This window comes from Larimichthys crocea, chromosome XXI, assembly GCF_000972845.2.
Source record: "Larimichthys crocea isolate SSNF chromosome XXI, L_crocea_2.0, whole genome shotgun sequence".
Lineage (NCBI taxonomy): Eukaryota > Metazoa > Chordata > Actinopteri > Sciaenidae > Larimichthys > Larimichthys crocea.
In genome coordinates this window covers 14,174,877-14,198,983 of record NC_040031.1, presented here as the reverse complement: position 1 = coordinate 14,198,983, position 24,107 = coordinate 14,174,877, and the positions used below count along the sequence as shown (strand labels likewise).

Here is a 24,107-nt window from a genome sequence, read left to right as displayed (position 1 = left end):
TGCCTTTTCTCACGCTAATTTGCAACAACAAGGTGGAAGCATTTTTCGTGGATTGTCTCTGAACATACCGATCATTGTCATCTCAGTGCATGTTGCAGTGGAGCAGTCAAGGCAAATTAATTGTTTTACACGTTTAATTCTGTGTGCGCTATGTGGCTGCTGTCAATAGTTTTTGGTGTAAAAATAGATTAATAAAGATTTCAACTCAAAGCTTCCTGGAGGAAAAATCTTATGATTAGTTCTAGACAGGGTTTCAGGGGAAACCCTTTCACTTGCAAGTGGCGAGGTTGTAGGAATCAAAGTAATTATTCAGTCTGATTGTTTGCTCCCTCATGAGAAGAAATCTCAGTCCTTGGCAGCCCTACATTAAAACATAAATTTTACAAAGTGAGCCACCTGTTAAATACTAGTGATTCAGAATGCGTCTGAACAAACAGAAAGGTGACTGAACATTTTGTTATTTTATTTCTTTTACACAGTTTAATGTCTCGTCATTCAAAACACAGGAATAAATAACTTCGAACTTCACAGACTGATCAGCGTAACAGATGATGTACCCTATTCATGTACGAACTTCATGCCTCTCCTGTTCATGCCTGAACCCACCATGTGTTCATTGTCCCTGGAGAGAGTCATGGTTGGAGCTGCTGTAAATCACCTCAGTATAGCACTCTCTGTTGTCAAAAACTGGCCTCCAAAGTTCCCAGGCCATGTTCGGCTGAGTTTGGTGTGAAGGTACTGGTGCATCTCTCTGTGCGCCCTCTGCCATGGGCCTTAAACCTCCTCCTTCCAGCTCCCAGTCAGAGTGGAGTTAGACCCACTAAATCAACTGTCAACTAACTGATGGCTGATGGCAGCCAATACTGTTAGCAGAACTACATTGGTAAATATCCCTGTGTTACAAAAAAATGGTCTGTGTTGCAACAATCAAACAACATCAATACTTTTGTCCTGATGACGAGCCGGGACAACTTCTTAGGACAAGAAGTTCTAATAGGAGTGCATTGAATATGTGCTTCAAGTAACTAGTTAGAGTTGTATTGCACTTTCTTATGCGAGCGAAAAAAAAACAAACATTTGTTACCATTTGGTAACATGAATATTTGACTTTCACACACACTTTCACACCACCTGATGACAAGACAGAGGTGGTCTTCCCTTCTGGAACGGCATCCATGAACTCTGTTGTGTCTCCAGCTCAGCCTGCAAGGAACCTAGGTCTGACCCTAGATGACTGTCGCTGTCAACATCACTGCAACAGCCCACTCCTACAGATTTATTCTCCGCAACATTAGGAGGATGCGAGGGTCCAGGTTCTTCCTTCTATGCCTAAACTACTGCAACTCAGTCCTGGTTGGTCTGTACCATGTTGCATCCGAACTCTGCAGCTCAGCCAGAATGTGGTCAGTAACCTTATCAAGCTCTCCCACACTACCCCTCCTCACTTCCTTGTGTTGGCTATCTGTGGCTGCTTGAATTGAATCGGAGACACTGATACCATGCTGTGAATGGCTCAGGCTCATCGTACATCCAGGACTTTGTCAAACTGTACACCACAGCTATGCTCTGCCCTGTCACTTGGCTTGCTACTCCCTCAATTCAATACCACTCAATAAAATCACAACTGTTTGCTGTCCTGGCTCTACAATGGTAAAATGAGCTCCCTGTTAACATCAGGACTGCAGAAACTATACACATCTGTTCTTTTCATTTGTTCGGACTGCACCTTGGCCCATAAAAAACAAATTCTTCCTTATCTGTATTTCTAAATGTAGCACTTGGCGTAGTTCAGCATATTTGATGGAGTTGATGTAGATCTACTTGCATGATTCTTGCAACTTCTAGGTTGTATCTTCATAGCTGAATGCACGTATTGTTAGTCGCTTTGCATATAAGCCTCTGCTAAAAAAATGTAAATGTCTCTTGGGGCAGTGTGGCCTTTACTGGACACATAAGAAACTTCTTGTGTACTTCTTTTAAAAAAAGTCACTTGAAAGATAAGAGGTATATTTTTTTTATTGTAGAGTCAAAGCTGTAACTACAGTATGGCAAGATTTACTGTAACAAATGTTATTGAAGCTGTACATACTGTAAGGACTTAAGCTCTTTAAAAAGTTTTGCTGGTGAGTTAATGCAGTCAGATTAATTAAAAGTGATTAATTAAGGCAATGAGGAGCTGGAAGGTGGCTGTGGACGGGTTGAGAGGAACAGCAGTGGAGGGCTGCGATAACCTCTGACCTCACTCTCCAGTCTCAGCAGTATGGTCCACCTAGCTGACCTTGTCGAGTAATTTAGGAGGACATGCTGTTTCTGAAAGTTACTGCCTTCAGTGGGACCATACACTGTTTCTTACAGTACTTTCTTTTCCATTGCTGTTCCCACAGTGTTATGGTGCACATGGTTGACATTGTCCTACATTGGTTAGATACTAAAACAAACATTTCAGCACACCTGGTTCTTGTAAAAAAACACTGTCACGCTTTCCACATCAGTTATAGCCTTCTGATGTTGTGTTGTCCCATGGGCAAAAGAAGCAGCAGGTGTCTTGTCACAGTATTACTATGGACTCTATATGAGAAAAAATGCTGTCTTGTTGAGCACCTATGATGACTTAGTTCTTTCGAGTGTTCAAGATTTTGGGAAAGAGTTGTTACTGTATGTAATGTCCATGGATGATAAAAACTCAAACACATGATCTCATCAGGCATGATGATGTGTACTCAGGGGAGAACGAATTGTGAAAGACTGTGATGAAGGGAGCACTGAGCAGGCATTTATGGAAGAGAGGAAATGCATTTTTTACTTGAGACCTGACAGAACACATACTGTATATGAAGAATGTCCAGACTGTAGTTTTTTCTGACTTTTCTGACTTTTCTGAAAGATGCTTATAAGTTAATATAGAGCAGACTGTGCACCAGAATAGAAATCCACAAAGTAGGTGAAGCTCCCCTTTAAAGTTGCATAATATTGGCCTTTTTGTCCAGCCTTCTTGGACGTCTGGACTGCTATGTGGATAAACACAATGACCGGGGCCGGTCTGGGTGCAGCAGCTGGCCTGGCAGGTGAACTACTTCACTTCAGCGAGATATAAATCTTTTTAAGTACCATAGCAGAGAGAATCAAGAAATCGGCAGACACACAGTATGTAGTATATGTGCATTTTGGTTATGGGTGTGTGTTTTGTATCCATGAATGTACATATACATGTATGCAGGGATGTCTGGGTGTGTGTATGTGCGAGAGAGATATCCAGGGTTTAAACTGTGAAAGCATCTGGCCATGCCGGCCTGACTGTGTGCTCCTGCTGTGGGTCAGTCAAGCTGTTTGGACATGAAGCGGCTGGGAGTGTGTGTGCAGCTTGGTGGCTTGGGAGTGTTTATGTCTGTAATAGGCACTTAACCACACAAACCCAGCAGGCAGCTAAAGAGGAACGCCGGAGGAGACACTCAGTGCTGTTAGCGGCAAGTTCCTTAAGTTCCCTCCTTTGTGATCATTTGTTTAAAAATATGGGAGAGAATATCCGAGGGGGGAGACATAGTGTATCATGTTTAACACAGCAAGAGATGGATGAGCAGCGAGAGAGTCATTGAAGAACTGCATGGCTGAAAAGTGTGATAGGTGTAGATTCATGTTGTTTGCATTTATTCTAAGATGAAAAAGGAGAAAGTGAGTTGGGGGGTGTGTGTAAAGGGTGTTACAGAAACACTTATCCATCATTTGGTGAGCTGGAGCAAAGACCGGTTGGGGAGAGAAAGCAGCATTATGTCTTGTGTCTGCACCGTAGTGGTTAATCTAGAGCAGAGAGACGGCGCACACTGCTCTGACAGGAAGAAAAAAGTTGGAGAATTCTGTGGAAAAGGAGATTCTGATGTGGAAAACCCGTGAAAAAAAAGCAACAGCACACAAGAAGAAAAACAAATTTGAGCACTGCTTAGGACGAGAGGAGAGACTGAGAGGTACGGGGTTGGAAAAAGAGGGAAAGGGAGATCGAAAGAGGGGAGGGGGAGAGCAGGGAGACACAGGGAAGGAGAGGGAGGTGAAGAGAGCGGAAGAGGGAGGGAGGAAGGAGGTGTGATAGTGGGTGGGAGAGGAGGAGACAGTCTGGTGGATGGGCAAAAAGACAAAGGAAAGAGAGGAGAGTGAAAGAGATATGTCAGTGGGCTGGTTAGGGATGAAGAAACTAACAGATGCATAGAGATAAGACAGCCAAGGTCTCAGGAGGGGGATACAAGAGTGCAATGTGGAGTAACAGTGTGGTTTAGAGAGAGGTAAAGAGAAGGAAAGAAGAAGGGGGGAGGAAGAGATTAAGGAAAAAGGCAAAGTGATAGACTGGCACAGAAGAGGGAGGAGAGAAGAGCTGGATGAGAGAGAGGAGGGAGGCCGTCTCGTAGAGCGTATACAGCGCGCGTGGAGCTGGTGTTAGAGCAAAAGAGAGACGAGAGAGAGAGGGAGGGAGGGAGGGTGGGAGGAGAGAGGGAAACAGAGGGAGGGGGTGAGGTATTTAAACGCCGGAGCAGGACAGCACAGGAGAAGCTCTGAACTCCCAGAGAGTGAAGGTAGGACAGGGAGAGGAAACAGAGGAACAGAGCTCTACTAGCTCTCTAGTTTTCCTGACGGCCAAGCCCACACACTCACACACATAAATATTGCTCACACAAATACACACACACACACACTTTCACGCACGCACTTTTGGACTTTTGACTCATCTGTGGACTCCAAAAGCGGTCCTCTGGAACTCTACCTGTGCCTTCCTCGCTCCCACTCATCACTCTCCTCACCTCTTCACCCACCTCCACTCCCACAGTCCCTCGCTTGGTGAGGGCAGATGGCCATGGCGCGGGCCTCTCTCGGGGGTGCCTTAGGCTGTGCCCTGCTGGCCCTAGTCCTGGGGAGCAGCAGCATGGATTTCGGGACGCCCCCTGCAAGCTTCTACCCCCGTTTCAACCCCTTCTTCTTCCTGTGCACCCATCACGGGGAGCTGGAGGGAGCCGGGGTGGCAGAAGGTGGGGGAGAGGTGCTACTCACCCTCCAAATTACAGGCAATCCCACCGCCTACACCCCTGGACAGGAGTACCAAGGTGAGCACACCCCCTATGGTGTCCGCTTTCTATTTTGCTGCATGTTGAAAAGAATGGGATTTATCGTAATCTGTATTAAATCATATAAAAAAAGAGACGTGATTTGATTATAATTTCATGCATTTTGTGTTATTTTAAACTAATTGGCAAATAATTTTACTTTGAAATTGTGGAGGTTTCATTGCTGAATCACCTTATTTCTCTGTTATTATGCATCTTACATTAAAGATCTAAAAAAACAACAACTTCATGTTCAAAAATTCTGCACACACGTGTGCATAGTGCATATATTTTCTTGCAGGTGTTTTGCTTCACACATGAGGTTCTGCTGTGGTGTTTGCATATGGGCAGTGTGCAGTTTGAGTGGGGTGGCTGTTGTTGGAAACCAGCATTTATGTAACTGTAATAAGTAGTGATGCTGAGTAGGACTTCTGTTCAATGCCGTGAGCGGCTTTGGTGTTTTACTGAGCTGTGATCCTGATGCTCCATGTGTAGGTGGCTTCTCCACAGGACTAACAGTGGATCCCTTCAACTGAATGAGGGAGAGAGAGAGAGAGAGAAAGAGAGATAGAGAGAGAGAGAGCAAAAACTGCCAGTGAGAGTGGACAACCAGAGTACCATAGAAAGAGATGCTCTGACTAATAAAGATTCAGAAATCTGCGCACAGTGTAGAATACAGTGTAAGAGGAGACGGTTATTAATGTCCCTTTTCCCACACTGATATGCTGGCACCTGGTCCTGGAAAAAAAATTTCCCTCTGACCCCTGAAAACTGTGTCATCATTGCTCAGTCACTCTCCCACTACTAACTCAACACAAGGGACAGTGACCCGCACAGGCCACCACAGACCAACTAAGGTCACATTCCCATGCAGCTATCCTTTCCTCTAATAGTTGGGTGTATATGCATTTTAATGTATTACTGATTATATCTTACTTCCTAAATACACACATATTTTGCGTACATTGCCCATATCCTTTCCTAACCCCGTCTTTGTTGTATTTCACTTAATTTGATACGGCAAACAGTGGATTTATTACACTGTTCCTGCACTGTTAACAACTGTATTCCATTATCATAGCAAATAAACCTCTTGATTTCAAAAAGGATATGTGCTGCAGAGTTTGTGTAATTGTATACAGAAAGAAAAGGATATGAGAGGGACAGGAAAACAGAGCAGGAAAGAAGAGGAGTCTGGAAGAAGCAGTATTATCCTCTGTCTGAAAATAACAGCCTGGATCAACCCTTCAGTCAAACACCTTTTAACTGGGGCCGGGCTTGTAGGGAGAGCGGGTGGGAAGAGATTTGAATAACTAGCTGGTGGATGGGAGGGATAGAGCGCACGGAGAGGTTTAAATAATTAGCATTAGAAATGTGGTGGACTGGGAGGAGGGAGAGATTTAAATAGGGCCACGGCTGGGATCGGATGGAGTAGGGGGAGATTTAAATGACGATGAGAGGATTGAGCAGATAAGATACCAGCAGCCGGGCTTGCACAGAAAAATGACATGGTTCCAAGCTGCTCACTTTGTTTTTCTCTGTCCCATGTTTTGGCACACGATGGCAGCTCATTGTTAAATGTCTGGGGTTGTGACTGAGTTTGCATGTGGATTGAAGCATAAATGGCAAGTGAGCAAGTGCAACGTGGCTGGCTGTGTTGTGCAATCAGGAGCAATCCTGGTCTCTATTTCTCATCTCTCTCATCTTCGCAAACCTTGATCCATGCATGTTCTTTCCACAGTCACTGCCAGGCTCATTGTGGCAAGAATCGGGTGGTTTGAGGACTACATATACAGGTGCTGGATTGAGGGTGGACATGTATCTGCCTGCTCTGCTAAAAGTAGAATGAGAGAAAAATATAGAGAAGGAAAAACAATAAATCACATCTAGTGATGTGGAGGAATGGATAAGGGAAGTCGTTTTTTTTTTCATTTCTCCGAATGAACATTTGTATTTCAGCATGCTTCTTGTATTTGGTTTCAGTTGTTTTTTCTCCTTCTCTGTTTTCATGTGCTCCCTCCGCTTTTAGTCTTAGATTACATTTGGTTTAATCTTCTAAAAGCAACGTGTGATCTAACCACTGAAAGAGCTGCATGTGGAAATGGTGGGCGGAAGGCATTAGAAATGCTGGCCGTGTAGTTGTTGAAGGGCTGTAGAAAAGAAAACTGAAGAGAGAGAGTGCAAAGTAGAGAGGTTGTTAGTGGAGTGAGGGAAAGTTAGAAAAAGAAAAGGACAGATGAACCCTTTATAAAAGAGACAGGAGGTGAGTGTCTTAAAGACCCACCTCAGTAAAAGGTGCAGAGCAAGAGGAAGCTTCTGTGTGGCCGGCTTGTCGTACAGTAATTGGGTTTTTGACCTTCTGCCTCTCTGTTGCTTTTGAGTGATAAGACCATGTGTGGGCAGTGTACCCTGTGTGTGTGTGTGTGTGTTTTAGATGAGATTACTGTGTTTAGCTATCAGAATGAAATGACCAAGAGAGGTTGCATTACTCTCTGTGTGAAATGTTTGAGATAGTGGGTGTATTGGCAGGGTCATAATGGACAAAATGGAAACAGAAATACTGTAGAGACACTCTGAACTTCTGGGAGACAGTAGGAGGAGAAATGAAAAGATTAGTGGAGATTTGTGTGCTTGCATTCAGACTCGAGGGTCAATCCTTGTTACAGACAAATGGTGACCAAGTGTCACTCACACACACACACCATACACACTTGCCCACACACAGCCTTATCTTTAAGAAGAAGGGAGAAGCAAAAAGAAGTAAGGTCATGGCAGGATTTGAGCCTGTCCTCTAAATAATCAAACGACCCTTTTGAACCAGTTTTACAGGAACACTCAGGAAGCAGTTCTTTATTTCTGTCGCGCATTTTCTAAGATTTTGCCTCTGACCTCTTTTAACACTGCTGTGGGAATGCAAGATGTTATCCATACAGCAACCGCATGTTTATAGGAAGCAACATCAGAATACAAAGCCCAGAGCCCCGTTTCTAAACACAGTCAATCAGAGCGTGCTGTTTTTCATTCTTGTTGGTTCTTGCTCTCCCGCTTTGGAAACATTACATGTTCATTTTCACAGATGAAAAGCAAGAAGGGACGGTGACAGAGCACAGGAAGAACAGGAAGAGGCAAAATTCTCCCAAACGGCCTGTTTTAGTATCGGAAACATGGCCTTTCCAATAAAACACATTGGATTTAAATCATGAGTAGAGGGGACACCATTCAGCTGTTTTATCCAGTATGATTAGAAAGCACAATGGAAAAGATTGGTGAGGGAATTCAATGGCAGTGCCGTGTCCTCTGCAAGTCAGTAGAGAATAGCTGGAAAAATGGTGGCACATGAGCAGAAATGGGGCCAGTTAGATTGATTGAGTGCCTTTGTGTGTCGAGGAATTTGTACCATTTTTTTCTGTTGATCTCATCCTAGTTTGTAGTAATGCGTGTGCACTTGTGATTACAGCTACAGTTGTGTTTATCATGCCAGCGGTTTCAAGCACGCTGCTTGTTTGTTTGTACAGAACACAGTGTTATGTCTGGTGTCAATTAGTCTGTCATTTTTATGTTTATGGTATTTAGAAAGCATAAGTCAGCTTGTATTCACAGTATGTGTATTTGCATATAGTGTAGAGTTTTGCGTGCGCATTTCCATATGTAGGGTTATTGATGTCAGTGTAGAGCACTGAATGAGCCACTCATGCAAGCCTCTGCTGAGGCATGCATGTTCAGGTAGGTAGTGTGACTCTCCCTCTCACTATATTCATTGTTCCTACACACTATTGAAAACCAAACAACATTCAATGGGATTCAGCAGTGTGTCTCTAACACAGTGCCACAATAGAAAAACAGGAGGAGAAACAGCGGTGTGAGAGAAAGTGACAGAGGGTAAAAACAAGAGAGGCTGCTTAGAGAACTAGTTGACAGTACAGGCTGAAATGGCCATAGCTAATCCGTCAATGGTCTCTACAGAAGTCCCTGTTCCATGGGCCTTTTCATGTGCAAATGATTGAAGAGGCCCGAGAAACAATCAACATTTCAAGGAGATTTGGATGTTGCCACTAAATGACATTCTTAATGGGAACTTGGAGATAAATTCATCCTATAAAATGCCATCAGCTCTCCCCATGTTAACCTATCAGATTAGACATTGTGAATTACTTGTGCAGCTCTACTGCCAACCACCACAAACGAGTCAATGTGCTTTGCAACGCGATAAACGCCATTATCTGTCCGCAAAGTTGATTACTGTGGTTGGGGGAGTTTTTTTCTGAGTGAGTGTGCTGTTGACTGATGTCTGTGGAACAACAAGTCAGTCATGTTGAAATAAAGGTCACAGACACAAGTCCCCAGCAAGGCTCTAAAAGCAGATATTATCTTACCGTATTCTGGGTCATATCAGTAACGCCACAGCAAGACATCATGGAAACACAGGGTCCATATTTAAGTCTTTGCAAACAGCCGTCTTGTCGAAATGGCATCAGTCTGCTGTGACTTCAGCAGCCCGTCAGATGTCATCATCGCCTTCTGCAGCACTTAACCTCTGAGGCGAGTGTTAAGGGTCTGTTTTCTGACCTCTGACCACTTCTTGTCAGTGCTGCATTGCTTGGATCTCTGTTCCTACGGAGTGATTAGATTTGGCTGTTCCTGCTGACCACTCTAGTGCTCGTTACACATGTCTGTTAGGTTTATCTATTTAAAAGACTGGGAAAACTCTCAACTGTTTCTTCCGGTAAAGCAAGCATTGGTCAGTGAACCATCAAAAGACTGGCCTAGTTTTCATCCAGACCTCCAGTTTAGAGGAACAGGGACACTGAAAAAGGAGGATAGAACAGAGGGGATAGGGGGTAATGGTTTAATAGGGCTCTCTTGTGAGTAAAGGAAAAGCAACATGCAGATAGCACTTGCACTTTCAAGTAGTCCAAACCGGTGCATTCATTAGCTACCCTGCTCTTCAGCCTCTCTGCCTCCTGCTGCTTTGTCTCAATAGGTCACTTCACTGAGTAAAGAGAAGTGTGTCAAGTGTATTACTGTTTGTATGGGCTTGCTGGGTGTGTTTGGGTGTTCTGTCTGTGTGGACATTGAATGATGAACCATTTAAAGGCCATTGTATTCACTGAGATATGCCAGTTTCCTTTATAGGAAGGAGCAGATGGGCGAGAAATGAGAATGGATATTCATTTGGAATCTTCCCTTTGTCACACATGCACGCTTGGCCATGCACGCAGCACTCAGCTCTTAGTGGGTGATCCATCATGACATAGAGACAGGTCAGATGTTCCACTGGCTAAACACAAATGTCCTGATCAGCGGGGCTATTACAATTCTTTGTGTCAATGTTCCAACAGGATATGACATGATAATATGAACAGGAGGTTACTATTTTCCTCTTGTCAGGCGCTAAGTGGCTGTGTCAAGTTGTTTTCACAGTAACAAGCTCTAGTTTTTATAATCTACTGTACAAACCTATGAAAGTGTAATGATGCTACAGCAAACTTGCTCTGTCTCTGCCTTTGTATTGTCTCATAAAGAGGCAGCAAGCTGCAGCAGCTCTGGAGAACCTGAAGCCGTGATAGTTGAGACGGCCCAGATGCCACCTATATGCTACATTTCTGGAAAATTGATTTACTGCATCAGAGCATGGAGAATTGCCTCAGATAACAATGACATTGTTAGCTTTTGCCAGGCTGGTGCCAGAATGGTGCCAGCATGGTGCCAGGTGTGGTAGAAAGAGCTAAAAATGAAGGCAGTGAGTGGATCCCTGCCAGGCAGAGGTGTGTGCCCGTGCCAGTCTTATCTGGGCAAGCGGCAAGGAAGCTCTTACATTTTTTATTTTCAATTTCCTCAACGGATTCATTTTCCAGCCAAAACAAGAAAGCTCTTAACAAGCAAATGTGAGATGTGTTTTCAGTAACTTTTATGAGTGGGCAGACAAGTGGGCGTAAGTATTTTCAGGATGTTGGAGTGTGTGCTTGCCTTTTGGGGGTTTGCCTGATTTGGAGTGCTTCTGTTGATAATATGAGCTGGGATGTGCAGATACTAAGCTTCCGCCGTCCTAGTAGGTACTTGCTTGCTGTGCTTCCCTTGTGTGTTCCCTGTCTGGAGGGTTTGTGTTTTAGACAGCAGAAAGAGCAACAGCAATTCCACTCCTGGAAAAAACTTTACCGCCAAAACTATGGTGACATTATGAGTTTTTCCACTACTGAAATAAAGCATTTGGTAGCATGCTTGTTGGGTACTTACTCACATCCCCTGTTGTTGCTGAAGATTATATTTGACAAGGAATGTTGTATCTCAGTCATTGTGTAAAGTCACATATTCCCTCTGGTAAACCATAGTGAGAAACAGCAGCTCACACAACACACTTCAAACCCTGAGGGCGTGAGGATGAGTCTCAACCAGACTGTAAGTTTTCCAATAGAAAACACGAGGGACGCACCCTTCTACAGTCTATTCAAATTATTTTTTTATTGGCACATTACAGTTTCCCCTCTTTGCTTCCGCCTCTGCCCCTTTGATGTTCACTTTCAACTTACAGACAGGTTGTAAACATAATTATAGAGCCCAAAGCCCAAACACCAGGTCTGCATATAACATTAAGAGCTCGGTGCGAACTCATGCTAATGTCCCCATCCCAATCTATCTCGTAACAATGGACCAGTGTTCACTCTCCTTAAGGAGTACCAAGTGGCTCTAAGCCGGATTTTGAAAAGTGATGGACCCTTTCTAAATCTTTCCCCCTCCTCCCCATCCTTCGTGCTGGACGTGTTGTTCTCATGGGGTGGTTTCCCAGCCGCTGTTGATTAGCGTGTCAGCTTTGCCGATGGCCTCTTCCTTTTAGAGAATGAAGCTCCTGTTGGAGGATGGTGTACCTCCTCCTCCTTCTTCTCCTCCTCTTGCTCTGGATCCTCCTCCTGGCGACTTCATTGAGAGAGCTGTAATCCCTGCTTGGGGGGGCAGTGTGTCGTCTGTGCTGATAGCATTCAGAGGGCCTTGTAGCGCTCCAATGGACCCACTACAGAGGAGGCGGCATGATGCAACTGGCTGGGTGCTGGGCACATGGCGCGTGGCACAGGCGGATTAGCCCCAGCTCTACCCCCCATTCAACACCAGCCTCCTTCAAACAACCAGGCCTTCTCTGCTCACAGAGACACAGCAGGCTGGCAGAGGCAGATTACACATCTGCGCACATGCACAAGCTCACACGTACTCTAGCTGCAAGTGACAGCTTGGATCAGGGGGTTAGTGTTTACAGGGCCCCTGAAAATACTTCATTCCCCTAATGCTGTGTCGTTAAATCCCACAAATCAAACCTCATATCTACACCCCCCCACAGGTTTGTGTCATCACTGAGCTCTGACTCAGGATTAAAACATCCGCAGAAAATCTCACAGTACAGCTAACAAAGATTAGGATTCAGCTTGCTTTCATGGTAGATAACAGACTTCCAGCAATGGGCTATCAATGAATAATTTTTTTCTCCTTACCAAGGAGTACCCACAGGATAGTAGATTGTGTCTTTTTTATCAGGGACACGAGGCCGACTGACTGTGTCCATCTACTGTAAGGCATTGCATTCCTCTCTTCGGCTGATTTCTGCTCTTGGCTTAACTTTTTTTTTCAAAAATGTACATGGAGCTGGAAGCATGGGTTTGTCACCTGATGCTCAGTGCTCACTTTCACAGGGAGCAAGAATATGAAATAAGATGCGCTTAATCACACCTCAGCATTTACCTCAGACACCTCTGGAGATGGCAGGCATGCAAATCTTTATTTATTGCATCCTTTTTTAATCCTGAGAGTAAGTATGGAGGAAAATGCTTTTATTCTCAAGCTTTACTTTAGATGGCAGTGCTTGGGAGTCACAATGGGAGCAGATATAACTCAGAAGTACCATAAAGTAATTAAGGAATTAACACACCTCTATCAAGTATGGGCCATTTGCAGGTGACTGTTCTTGGGGCTGTGAACAAGCCCGAGCCAAAGGTTAAATAAGTGGACAACTACAACACAGATGTGCAGGCCACAGCAACCTTTGTTACACAACAAATAACATCACAACCAGCTTAGTGCATAACGTAAGCATCACAATATCTTTGTCAGTGACTCAACACAGTTGTTTGTGCTCACACGTCACTGTATCTCGACAGCAGAGGATACAGAGTGATAGAGTCATTGAGTGATCCCTGCTATCGAGTGAAAGCAGAGGTCTGATGTAGAGGTTAAGACAAAAAGAGAGGTGGAAATGAGTGAGGGGAGATGGAGGGAGTGTGACAGCGTTAATTACAGCAATGAGTGCATTCTTACCAAGCTGAGCCAGTGTGATTAAGACTGGGTGTCAAGGGAAATGCTCCCCATTGATCCACTGCCAGTAGAGACCATCTAGTCTTTCATTACTGCAACCAGCTTGTTAATTAGAAATCAATCTTTCCCCTCTGCTCTATGAAACCTCCCCCTCCACACCACTGTGCCACTCTCCTTCCACCCAAACATTCATAACCAAAAGCTATGGAGACATGTCAAACTTTGACTAATGTCAGCGCTTTTTCACTCAGTTGGCCATAATCTGTAATTTTCACGCCAAGAAAGAGCAGGGAGCGGAGAGCAAAATAGTGAGGCACAATATCCTGGCTTCCTTTCCAGCTCCCAGGATGTCTTCGACTTCTTAAAAGAATTTGCCAAACTTTAGGATTGCTTCAAGATTGAGAGCTGAATTCCAATTTTCTTGCTGAATAACTGTTATCATGTTGTCCTTCAACTACATCTGTTTGCAGTTGTGTATTTTTAGGATCAATGAGAAACCTGTAGATATTTTCTCTGGAAAACTAAATGAGACAAAACAGCGTGGTCCATGGCTCGATTATCTTTAAAGGAGACCCATCTGGGGCATCAAAGCAGCCCAGGGTTAGAATCCGACCTGCAGCTCTTTGCTGCATGTCGTTCCCCATCTCTCTCTCCCCAAATTCCTGTCACTCTTCAGCTGTCTCTATCAAAAATAAAGCTTGAAAAAAAAAACACAAAAATATCTTTAAAGGAGACCCATCTTACACCAGTAACATGTCGATCTATGTACATATTATATTGTATGATTATGCATTATGTATTATTCTGAATAAAAAAGGCAACATCTGTAAAAAACAAACAAACAACAAAACATTTTAATGCTTCTAAATAAATCTAAATAGTATCTCATATAAGGTCACATTATAGCATATAAGAGCTGTAATGATGACAATATTGTGTAAGCATGCAGGAAAGGGGAACCAGAGTGCTCAAGAGATCCTTAAAAGGACTGACAGAGCAGGGATGTAAAGAGAATCTCTGTGTAAAGTGACAGTTCCATTATTTATATTAGGGCTATTATATCTGTCATAGTGGGAACGTGGTTGAGACTGCTGTCAGCCTGGAATACTGCAGACAGCTTGAGTCTGAGCTTCTGCTGAAAGCTCTGTGTATGTATGTGCACAAATGCATGTGTGTGCACACAGTAGTCGGTACTAATAGGCAGAGCAGCTGTCTGATTTTGCAAAAAGGTGATGTGTCCAGATGTACAGTACTCATATGTTATAGGGACAGGTAGATGGACTAATTTGCAGATTCATTTTGTGTGTACTCTTAAAAGCATGCGGTTATAAGTTATATTTTAACTACTGTACACATTTGTTTTGGTATCCAATGGGTCCACTCTTCTGTCAAGTGTGGAAGATTTGATGAACGTCCATGCACACTACATGTGAGAAAAGCGTTGCGAGTTGTTTTTGGATCACTAATCACAATTGCTGTCCAACATAAAGCGAGGCACCACGCCTTTTACTTTTAATGAAGCTCAAACAGTTCAAAAGTCCAGGTTGATACTCTGATAAAAACTGCAGTTTGAAGTGTCAGCCCATGAGGATGGCTAAGAGCAGGGCAGGTTCACCTGGTGCTAACTTACTTGCTTATTCCCTTTCATCTCATAAGCCTGAGTGAGCCTCGAATATGCAATGTTGGGAATACAGGGGTGGAAATTCAGCAAGAAAAAAAAACAAACAGCAAGTCTTTTATGTTTTGGAGATTCTATATACAATTTTGAAAAGAATATTTACTTTTTAAGGCTATTTAATCTCTGTTGTAAATAATTCAATACGAGCACTGTGAGTCATATTAATAAAACATGACTGAGCGGCTCCAAGATATTGACATTTATTAAGTTTAGTATATTCATCTCATTGTATGTGAGGAGAGGTGTATATTGTGTGGCAGTTTCTTTACTAAAACAGTGATGTAATAGACTCTGTAATTCTCTGTAGTTTGACTCCACCCTTTGGCAGGGTATCAAGCTGTTTTCCTCTGAAGTGTACACCTGCTATCCCTGCAGTGGTTACAAATTTATGGGTTTGACCTCTTCATTCCTAGAATATAAGCATATAGAGTTACCAAATGCCTTTAAATAGCTAATTATCATGCTAAAATGAATACAATTTTAAACAAGTCTAATTTGACTTGACTTTGTGAGACTTTCAGTATACTTCTACATAGATAGTCATAGTCATAGGCATTTATTATGTAATGGGCTTCATTAAATGGAGAACAACCTTGCCTCTTGTTTTATCTTCCTACCTTAGATCTCTCAGATTGCCTCTTTTTACTGACAGATTACCATGCACATTGGGCAGAACAGAGATCTAATGACCGAGGTGATTTGTCTCAGATATTGGATATGATTACATGTGGGACAAACTTCCAGAAGATGAATGCAGGAAGATTTGAAATTCTTAGCACACTTAGTTGTCCTATAGACCATCAAGTGATCAGTTTAAGTTCTGGCATTGGCAATCAAGCAGTGTGTTTCTAGATAACAGCACTGTAATGAGTGGCTGTGTTGTTCAGTTGTGTTATTGCGATGAAGTGAACTGATCCCCTTTCTTCTTGCCTTGTTATAGACCTACCTTCCTTACTTCAGAATGATGTAGGCATTGCGTGTTTGTTCAAATTATATAACTTTTTATGACTGGGTAGGTCAAACTAGACAGAATGGGTGTCACTTTTGTTGACATGAGCAAATCCCTGCTCTCAAGGCCTTGCTTTGACAGACATCTTCTGATCTTGGCTCGTTCAGTTGTGAAGCAGTTTGAGGTGGGCTGTTGGAGGTCCTGGGAGATCGGAGACAGGCCAGCTGTGGGAAGGGGATGGAGGTCACTTAGGCTAAGTGGCCTGCTGTCCCTCAGAGGGACATAGAAGGCAATGAGGTTGTAAAGGCTGTAGACTGCTTGGCCCTCATTACCTCTTTCCTGTTTCCTATCAGGGCAGATCCCAGTGGAACAGGTGAAATGGAAAGGGAATTATGCAACTGCGTTGGTCAATGTCCAATGTCTGCATTTTGCGTGTTTCACAACTGGATTGCTGGTTGCCTCTGTGAGTTTGTCTATGTTTGAGTGTGTAGAGGAGGTTAACCTGTGATGATGACATGTGCTTTTACACGTATGGATGGCTGTGATGTGTTGAGCTTGCTGTAGACTTGTTTAAAAATATATATTTAGTGTTATAGTGTGTGTTTGGGTAAAGAGTTGTGGTTTGGGTTTCATCCCAGTTTTTGAGGCTGACTGGGCTTTTAGTGTTTTCCTACATTCCTTGGAATTTCTCTGGGGAAAGCTAAGCTGTACGCAGTAGCAACTTTCCTCTTTAACCTGCATTAGTTTACATGAAAGTTATTCTCTCTCATATTCTCTGGTGCATGGTTCTCATGTTAAACACCTTGGCTTCGACAACTGTGTGTTAGCATGTTCAGTGTGGCTCTGATAAGCAATGGGGGATGCTTTGCTTATCAGGGCTGGATGGCTGAAGCCCTTTCTTTGTCATGTGCAGAACACATGGTGTTGATCATAGGGACAGCTCATTCTCCAGCGCTGGCAGTCACCAAGCAACAGAGGGAAAGAATCATGGTGTTCCTGAACCCCATTACAATATAACCCTTTACAGAAACCACCAATAAGCATTGTTTGCTGAATATTTAGTTAATTTAATGCTTTAGAGGATGCCTTTAATGAGTGACTCTGCAGGAAGTTGAAGCTGAAGTTTTCTTACCCTGTTGTTTGGTTTTGCAACCACGCTGCTTTCTTTTTCTTTCTTGTCTATTTGTATCAAGAATATATCAAGACTGATGAAGACAAGGTCCACACAGCAGAACTGTAGCTTATCAAAACCCATTTAGAGTCATAAGAAAGATCAGTACTTCGATGGGATCTGGGCACTGTTTGAGGCCTCTGTACAATGAACCAATGAATAATGTTAAAAGCCAAAAGAGATGATTCACTATCAAAGCCGATCTCTGGTAAAAAAGCCTTTGAGTTGTCACTACGTGATGTGCTTCTTCGGAACATGCAATGTTGAGTTAGAAACTATGAGGAAATGTTCTGCTATCACCGATTTGGCTCTGTTTATTAGTGGTTATGCGTTCCCATTGGGGTTGTATCTTTCTTGTAAGTCAAAAGTCAACTTCTTGGCACATCACTAAGAAGTCCTAGATAGCACACTGTGTGCAGAATAATATGATTTGTAGCTTACTTGCAGATGAAAATGGTGCTACGCTAGGAATCATAACGAAAGGGAAGAAAAATTCTCCATACTTAGGTGACTTAGATATAAACTGAGGCTTCTTCTTGTGTAGAATACACACCTATGCTTGCTCGTGTTCAAGCATGTGACACACAGGCCCATATGAATGTAAACCAACACACACATACATACACTACACAATGAAGTGTGATTCTGAAGCAGATTATGTGTGAGGAACAGGATGTGTGTGACAGAACTGCCTCTTCACTCCTGTTTTTCTCCACGGCTGTTGCAGGGGTGAAGCCAAGTTAGGCAGGCAGGAAGGCTTCAGTTCTGCTCCTTGGTAAACAGAGTAGAACCTCAACTGAGCGAATTGGACCAAGAACAAGTATAGTTTGTGTGTCATAATCTCTGGCAGGGATCATTAAACGACCTGTTAACTGGCCCCAAGAGATTAATTGCATTCATTCAGCCTTTTACAAAAAAAAAAGAAAAAATGTTGGAGATGTTGTAGTTAAGCAGACCTGTAGAAGCTCAGTGGCTGGTAGGTTGTCTGTGATCTAGTGTTTCACAGCAGCAGATGGCATTGCCGGCAGGCCAGGATGGTGCCAGAAGGTTACGCAATGGAATGATGCCTCTAAGACCTGACTGGAACACCGCATGACACATATATGTGCAGAAACACACTTCCCACACAATCTTCTGAAACTGTACAGAGAAATCCATACTTATGTGATTCAGTTAGTTTGTCTGCATTCTTGAGACTGTGGTTGGTATAAAGGACCAGACTTGCCCTTCATTATGAGAGGGAAAAGCGGCCTATCCTTCATGGTGTCATGCTCAGGTGACTGACAGTTTGAACCATTTCAGGAAACTCAGAGTGAAGTGGCACCCCGACATTGGCATGACCACAGAAACAGATGGAACTATAGCTTCCCCATGGTCTGGCCTCCATTTCCTGGTCCTCTCTGGGGCACGTGTGTGTCTGCCAGTGGGATATGGGTCAGATGGTCGGCTATCTTTATCCAGATTGTTGCCAGGAAAACCTCCATCCACTTAGAAACAAAAAGGGCGTCCTCCTGGTTCACTTGGGAAGAAATGGGGATTTCATTGATAATACTAGCTGCTACAGTATCTTGTTGTTGTGTCTCGCAACTCAAATTACTGGAATCATTACGTGACTTGGAATATCTTATGGTATAATCATTCAACAGTATATGCTGTTATGTCTGTCTTTCCAGTCTTGGGTACTTTTTCAATGTTTTTCCAAGACTTAAGTAATGTAAAGGTTATGAATGTGGGTGTGGTGAAGGCTGGCGGGTGTATTTGTACACAAAGAGCAGAAAGGAGCTGTTCAGGCCATGCCAACCACACAGGGACTTCAATACATGTGGACTAGGCTGAGACGTTAATCAGGTCTTCTCTCAGAGCTCCCAGACTTCCTGTCCAGCTCCAGCCTAATCCCTCATCATGCTGTTTTGTAAGAATGAGCTCATGCCACCAAGCGTTGCCAACGACAGTGGCGACCATGCTTTGCTGCTTCATAAGGAGACTATTGCTTTTAGGATGCCACCGGGCCCTATTTTTCATGTCACTAATATGATTGCCGACCCAGCATAGAGCGAGCAAAACTTTGGTCTGTTTTTCACTGTTTAATAGACCTGGAATCGACCAAAACCATATATCAATCATGGCTGCTCCCTCACTGCTTGTACTATAAATAAAGAAACAAACAACCAGAAAAAAAATATGGATTCTCTGTCTACCTCAGGTGCATTTGTTTCTAAAGGCAACCACACACTGCTTTGGGACTTGTGTAAAGCCGCACTCTAGTATCTTATCAAATTTTAAACATCTGTTCACTGTCTTCTTTCAGGACCTTGTTATTTCTATGTAGAAGATGCTTTTACAGCATTCAGGGTAAGGTAATGCACTCAGACAATACCTAGAGCTGATGCAGTCATGCCAGGTGGCCAGAAAAAAGTTTAGAGATCCAAGAAAAATTAAACAACTTAGATGGAAAATAGACTTTCCAACTTACTGGCAGATATTTATTATATTATTTTTGCTGAATTGTCATCAAAGTTTAATTTTCCTTTACTGAGTAGTCGCCACTGTGTCTGTTCTGTGTGTGTGTGTGTGTGTGTGTTGTCAGCAAAGCCAGTACTGTATTTGTAAATGCGTATTTTGTTGTGTTTTGTTGTGTTGTGTTGTGTGATGTGGTGTGGTGTGCTGGTACTTTGTGCCTTAACATTACTCCTGACGGATCCAGAGAGGTGAAGAAAGCCCCAGGCCCATCAATAGTTGAGTAGGAGCACGGTTGTGTGTGTCTGTAATGAGGCATACCACATCGCATCATCAATATTACATGCTGGCTTAGGGCCAAGGGATGTGCTCTGTGGTGTGTTCAAATATAAAGTATGAACATGTGCATGTGGGTGTGAGTGCTATGCATACAGTGTAATGAGTGTTTTACATTTGCAAGTTAGGTGCACCTGCAGACACCACACTTGTCTAGGAGCATGCCCCAAAGTTAAAGTGGGATGGAGGGATCAGGAGCAAAGGATGCCTGTAGGTCAGGAGACAAGGTGCACCTGACTAGCAGAAGCTCTGCCTCTTCAAAATATTATGAGCACCTGCAGCCTCCACAATTTACTCTGCCACCACCCAAACCACCCGTCAATATTAACCTGGAAATCAAAGTTGATACAGTAAACATACTCTAATATCCATGTATCTATGTACATTACTCTGCACTGCACAGCGTTTGCACTCCTCTTGGATGCTAAACTGCCATTTGTTGTCTTCTTTCCAGAATACCTCATTCCTTCTGCCCTCCAGTACGTGTTTCATTGTAAAGTTGTTAGTCTCTTTTCTCTCTCATGGTAAAGAAAATTGAGTCCAGATGTTTGGATGAACCGTGCCAGCCAGACACCTGGTGCGTTTACATGCAATTAATCCACAAACGTGCACACGCACACGTCCTCGCAAGCACACAACCTGCTTATGTGTTGGATGAGTGTTGGTAATAAAGTTCACCCCCATTCCCTCCTCATGGCTTCTCATCCCCCTCGGCCAAGTGAACAGTACTCAGAAATGAAGTATGGACGAGAATTTTAAAGGCTACCATCAAAGGCGGCCAGCCTCCTCCTTTAGATCTGTATGTGTGTGTGAGAGAGAGAGAGTGAATGTGTGTCTGTGTGAAGTACCCCCACAGGTGATTGGATCTCATCTCATCTGATCTGATTGGCTCATCCGTCTGTTGCGTTCCACAGGCGAGTAAGAGAGAGGTGTTAGAGGCCTGTCTAAATAATTTAGATCTTGCATTTGTATTGATCAGGTAGCGCCGCTCTCCGTGGGCCACTCCACTACTACCTACCTCTGCATCCCTCTTCGCCCCTGTTCTTGTTTTTTCGATTGTAACCTTGTGCCCCCTAGCTTTGCCTCCCCTCCACTCTTTCTCTCCCCCAACCTCCACATCAAACAGAGTGCAGGCACACCGCTGCGAGGGAGCAAGAAATGCATGAGAAGGGAGTAGATGGGGAAAGTGCAAGAGAGAGCTTTTTTTTTTTACCATGATTCCTCAAATGGGAGTAAGGCTGAGGGAAAGAGGCTGGAAGAAAGGTGTAAGCGGTGGATAAAGAGAGAAAAATAGCACAGTGGAGGCAGAAAAAATCTTTTGTGTGTGTGTGTATAGCCCATATGCAAGTGTTTGTGGAGAGTAATGGAGTGTGTGTAACCTTGGTGATGCAGGTCAGTGGAAATGCAGAAATGAGCGTATTGTGCGTACAGAGGCTGGTGAAGCCTGCTCCAACTTGGTTCTATAAGCCCAGTCCATTACTCCATTAAATACTGCATCATGGCATGGCCTTGGATCAATACAACATAATGTTAACACTTATAACCTGTCTCACCACACTCTGGAATGGATTTGTTGAATAGATAATGTATTCCAGGGAGCAAAAATAGCATAAAAGTGAAGCACATGCATCCTCAGTATGAGCACGATAATTACTTGCTTGAATGATAAGGCCTTTTCGCTGCGTTCTGTTGGTATTGCAGTGTTAGAGGTGCACTGAGCAACATGGATTGAATATGATAATGCTTCTGTTGCCAAGCAAAATATCTGCCTTTCTCACAATACGGCTTCTTGTACGCGCTGTACATGCTGATAGAATTTGGCAGTGCTCTCAGCCGATAAGAAGAAGAAATAGAAAGAAATTACTTGTTGCTCACACAGTCTTATTGGAGCAGTTCATACAAAAAAATAATAATATTTGCCTACGTTTTACATTATTAGTCATATCAGGCTATGGAGAGTAATGGTATTTCAGAACAGAAACCAAGCATGCACTGTATTTTATGGATGTTACCATGTTTTATTTTGTGTTTTGTTTTTAAGTTAGATGATTGAAACAAAAAACACGGACTACATAGTTGCAGCAAGTGTCAACAACATGCTTGGATCTTCTCACTTATATAGATATTTTAAAATTCAGGTCATGCAGCCTAAACTAGTGTGTCATTGACTCTATACTATAGTGGAGCAGAGAGCAAGTTAAATACAGCATTTATGCTAAAGCTGGATTTCTGTGCTGAAAACCGCAAGCAGGAAATATCTGCATACAATAAAGAGAGCTATGGGATTAATTATTGAGGCTTTGATATGAAAGATGGGGGAGAGATGGGCTGAACTGTGCTCTTAAGACAGGGCGTAGCGCATCAACTATAGACAGGCACATATGCAGAACACACACATTCAGACACAAACACAAATGCTGGGCGTCTGTGCTCGTGTGAGGACGTGTTAATGAAGTCACCCAGACAAGCAGGCATGGAGACTGGGCCACACAGGAGTCTGCTCTGCCCAGATTCCCACATCGAAAAAACACACAAAGCTCCAAAGAATGAACGCCCCGAGACCTAACTAGCTTTTCTTACTAAAAACACAGCAACGCCACGGGTGTCTCCTTCTCCCATTCTCTTTTCCACCGAAAGCAGGGGGATTCCAGGGTCAGGAAATAACAATGCCTCCATCTTTCCTAGCTGCAAAGGATTTTTATTCCTCAGCGTTTAAAAGTGTATTTTTTGGGAGTGTGTTCTTCTTTGAGCCACAGACTGTTCCCCTGTGCTTGGATCTGTCTGGCTGGAAGCAGTCCAGTGGCTGAGCTCTTTTCCTCCAGTGATGCAGCCGGCTCTGTGGTCCCGTCACTCAGGGCCTTTGTTTACTGGGTAGATCAATAGTTAACTTGCTGCTGGATACACTAAGCTGTAGATCTGTACAGCTGGTTAATAGACCTCAGGCGGGTTTTCTACTCTGATGCTGTTTGTGGTGACCTGTGATGAATAGAGGCTTAGCAAGGCTATTAGGGTTACAGCCAATTAGTTCATCAGTCTCTTCTAATATGGCTGTCAATAGAGACAGGCTTGATTAAAGCACTGTGATTTGTTCAGAATGAGTTCGATTACACTCTTGAGCCGTTTGCAGTGAGGAGATGTTTGTGTCTTTGTATATTTGTGTGTGTGTACGTGTGATATTTTTCCCTTAACACCTGCTTACACATCTGTGCGCTCTCCTCTCCACCTGCAGCATTTGGTCTCATTGGCCTCCCAGTTAATGGTCACTCTACATTTCCATTTGTTAACGCCTGAACTCTGCTCATTAGCAGCAGGATGTTAGGGATTTGTGGTGTGTACACGTTTTCAGACTTCCTGTCCACAGGCATATATATCACACCGACTAATCATTGGTGTGGCTTGCAAACGACGTGTGAGCATGACTTATTACTTGTGATCTCTGACTTTAAAAGCTGTAGAGGTGGAAGGTTCACTAAAATAAGAAAGCATTATATTTTATAACTTATATTTGTCTCGTGTTTTGTGACAAACTGGAAGTAGAGTTCCATTTAGCTTGAGAGTAACACTAATGTTAATCCTCTTACTTCTTTCTGTCTCTTCAGTAACCATCTCCACCAGTGTATCGTTTGATGGTCTGCTGGTGACTGGCCTCTACACCTCCACACCAGTCCAGTCGGCTCCCATCCCTGCTCCAGCTGCCTTCGGCTTTGGTAAGTCTTCATAAGATTCCAGTGTGGGCTGTTTAGAGTGGCTTCCTCGTGCCAAAACAAGCCCCTTGTTAAATGCTCAGCTTAGCTTTGCCTTTTCGCACAAACAATGTCTCAGATCCTCCAGATAGTGAGGAACTATGGAGTACCACAGTGAGTATGACCCAGCTCAGTGATCCACATCCGTTCCCAGAATGAGCATAAGACCACTTCCCCACTACGTTTGTGACAAGTCCATGATGGATGAGGAGTGGGCTGATGTGACCATGGGTTTGGCCAGATGCATTTTCATTGATGCTTGACAGAAGGAAAACAGAAAACTAACTATGAGATGAGGAAAGGAAATTACAGAACAAAGTGTAAAAGGACACGTCAGTCCTCTGAGAGAAAAAAATCAAATTTTAAATAACAAAGGAAGCCTTATTTATGATCA

General features: G+C 43.4%; 1 protein-coding gene across 2 annotated transcripts in view; it reads left to right on the top strand.

Annotated features, from left to right (window-relative positions):
- Window positions 1-4,473: 4,473 nt before the first annotated feature.
- reln (reelin) overlaps window positions 4,474-24,107 on the top strand; it is an 85,851-nt gene continuing 66,217 nt past the window's right edge. For both annotated transcript variants that reach the window (XM_019260909.2, XM_019260908.2), the window contains exons 1-2: window positions 4,474-5,084; window positions 23,570-23,677. In XM_019260909.2, coding sequence (XP_019116454.2) covers window positions 4,832-5,084; window positions 23,570-23,677 — 361 coding nt within the window. In that variant the 5' untranslated portion in view covers window positions 4,474-4,831. The remainder of the gene's footprint in view (window positions 5,085-23,569; window positions 23,678-24,107) is intronic.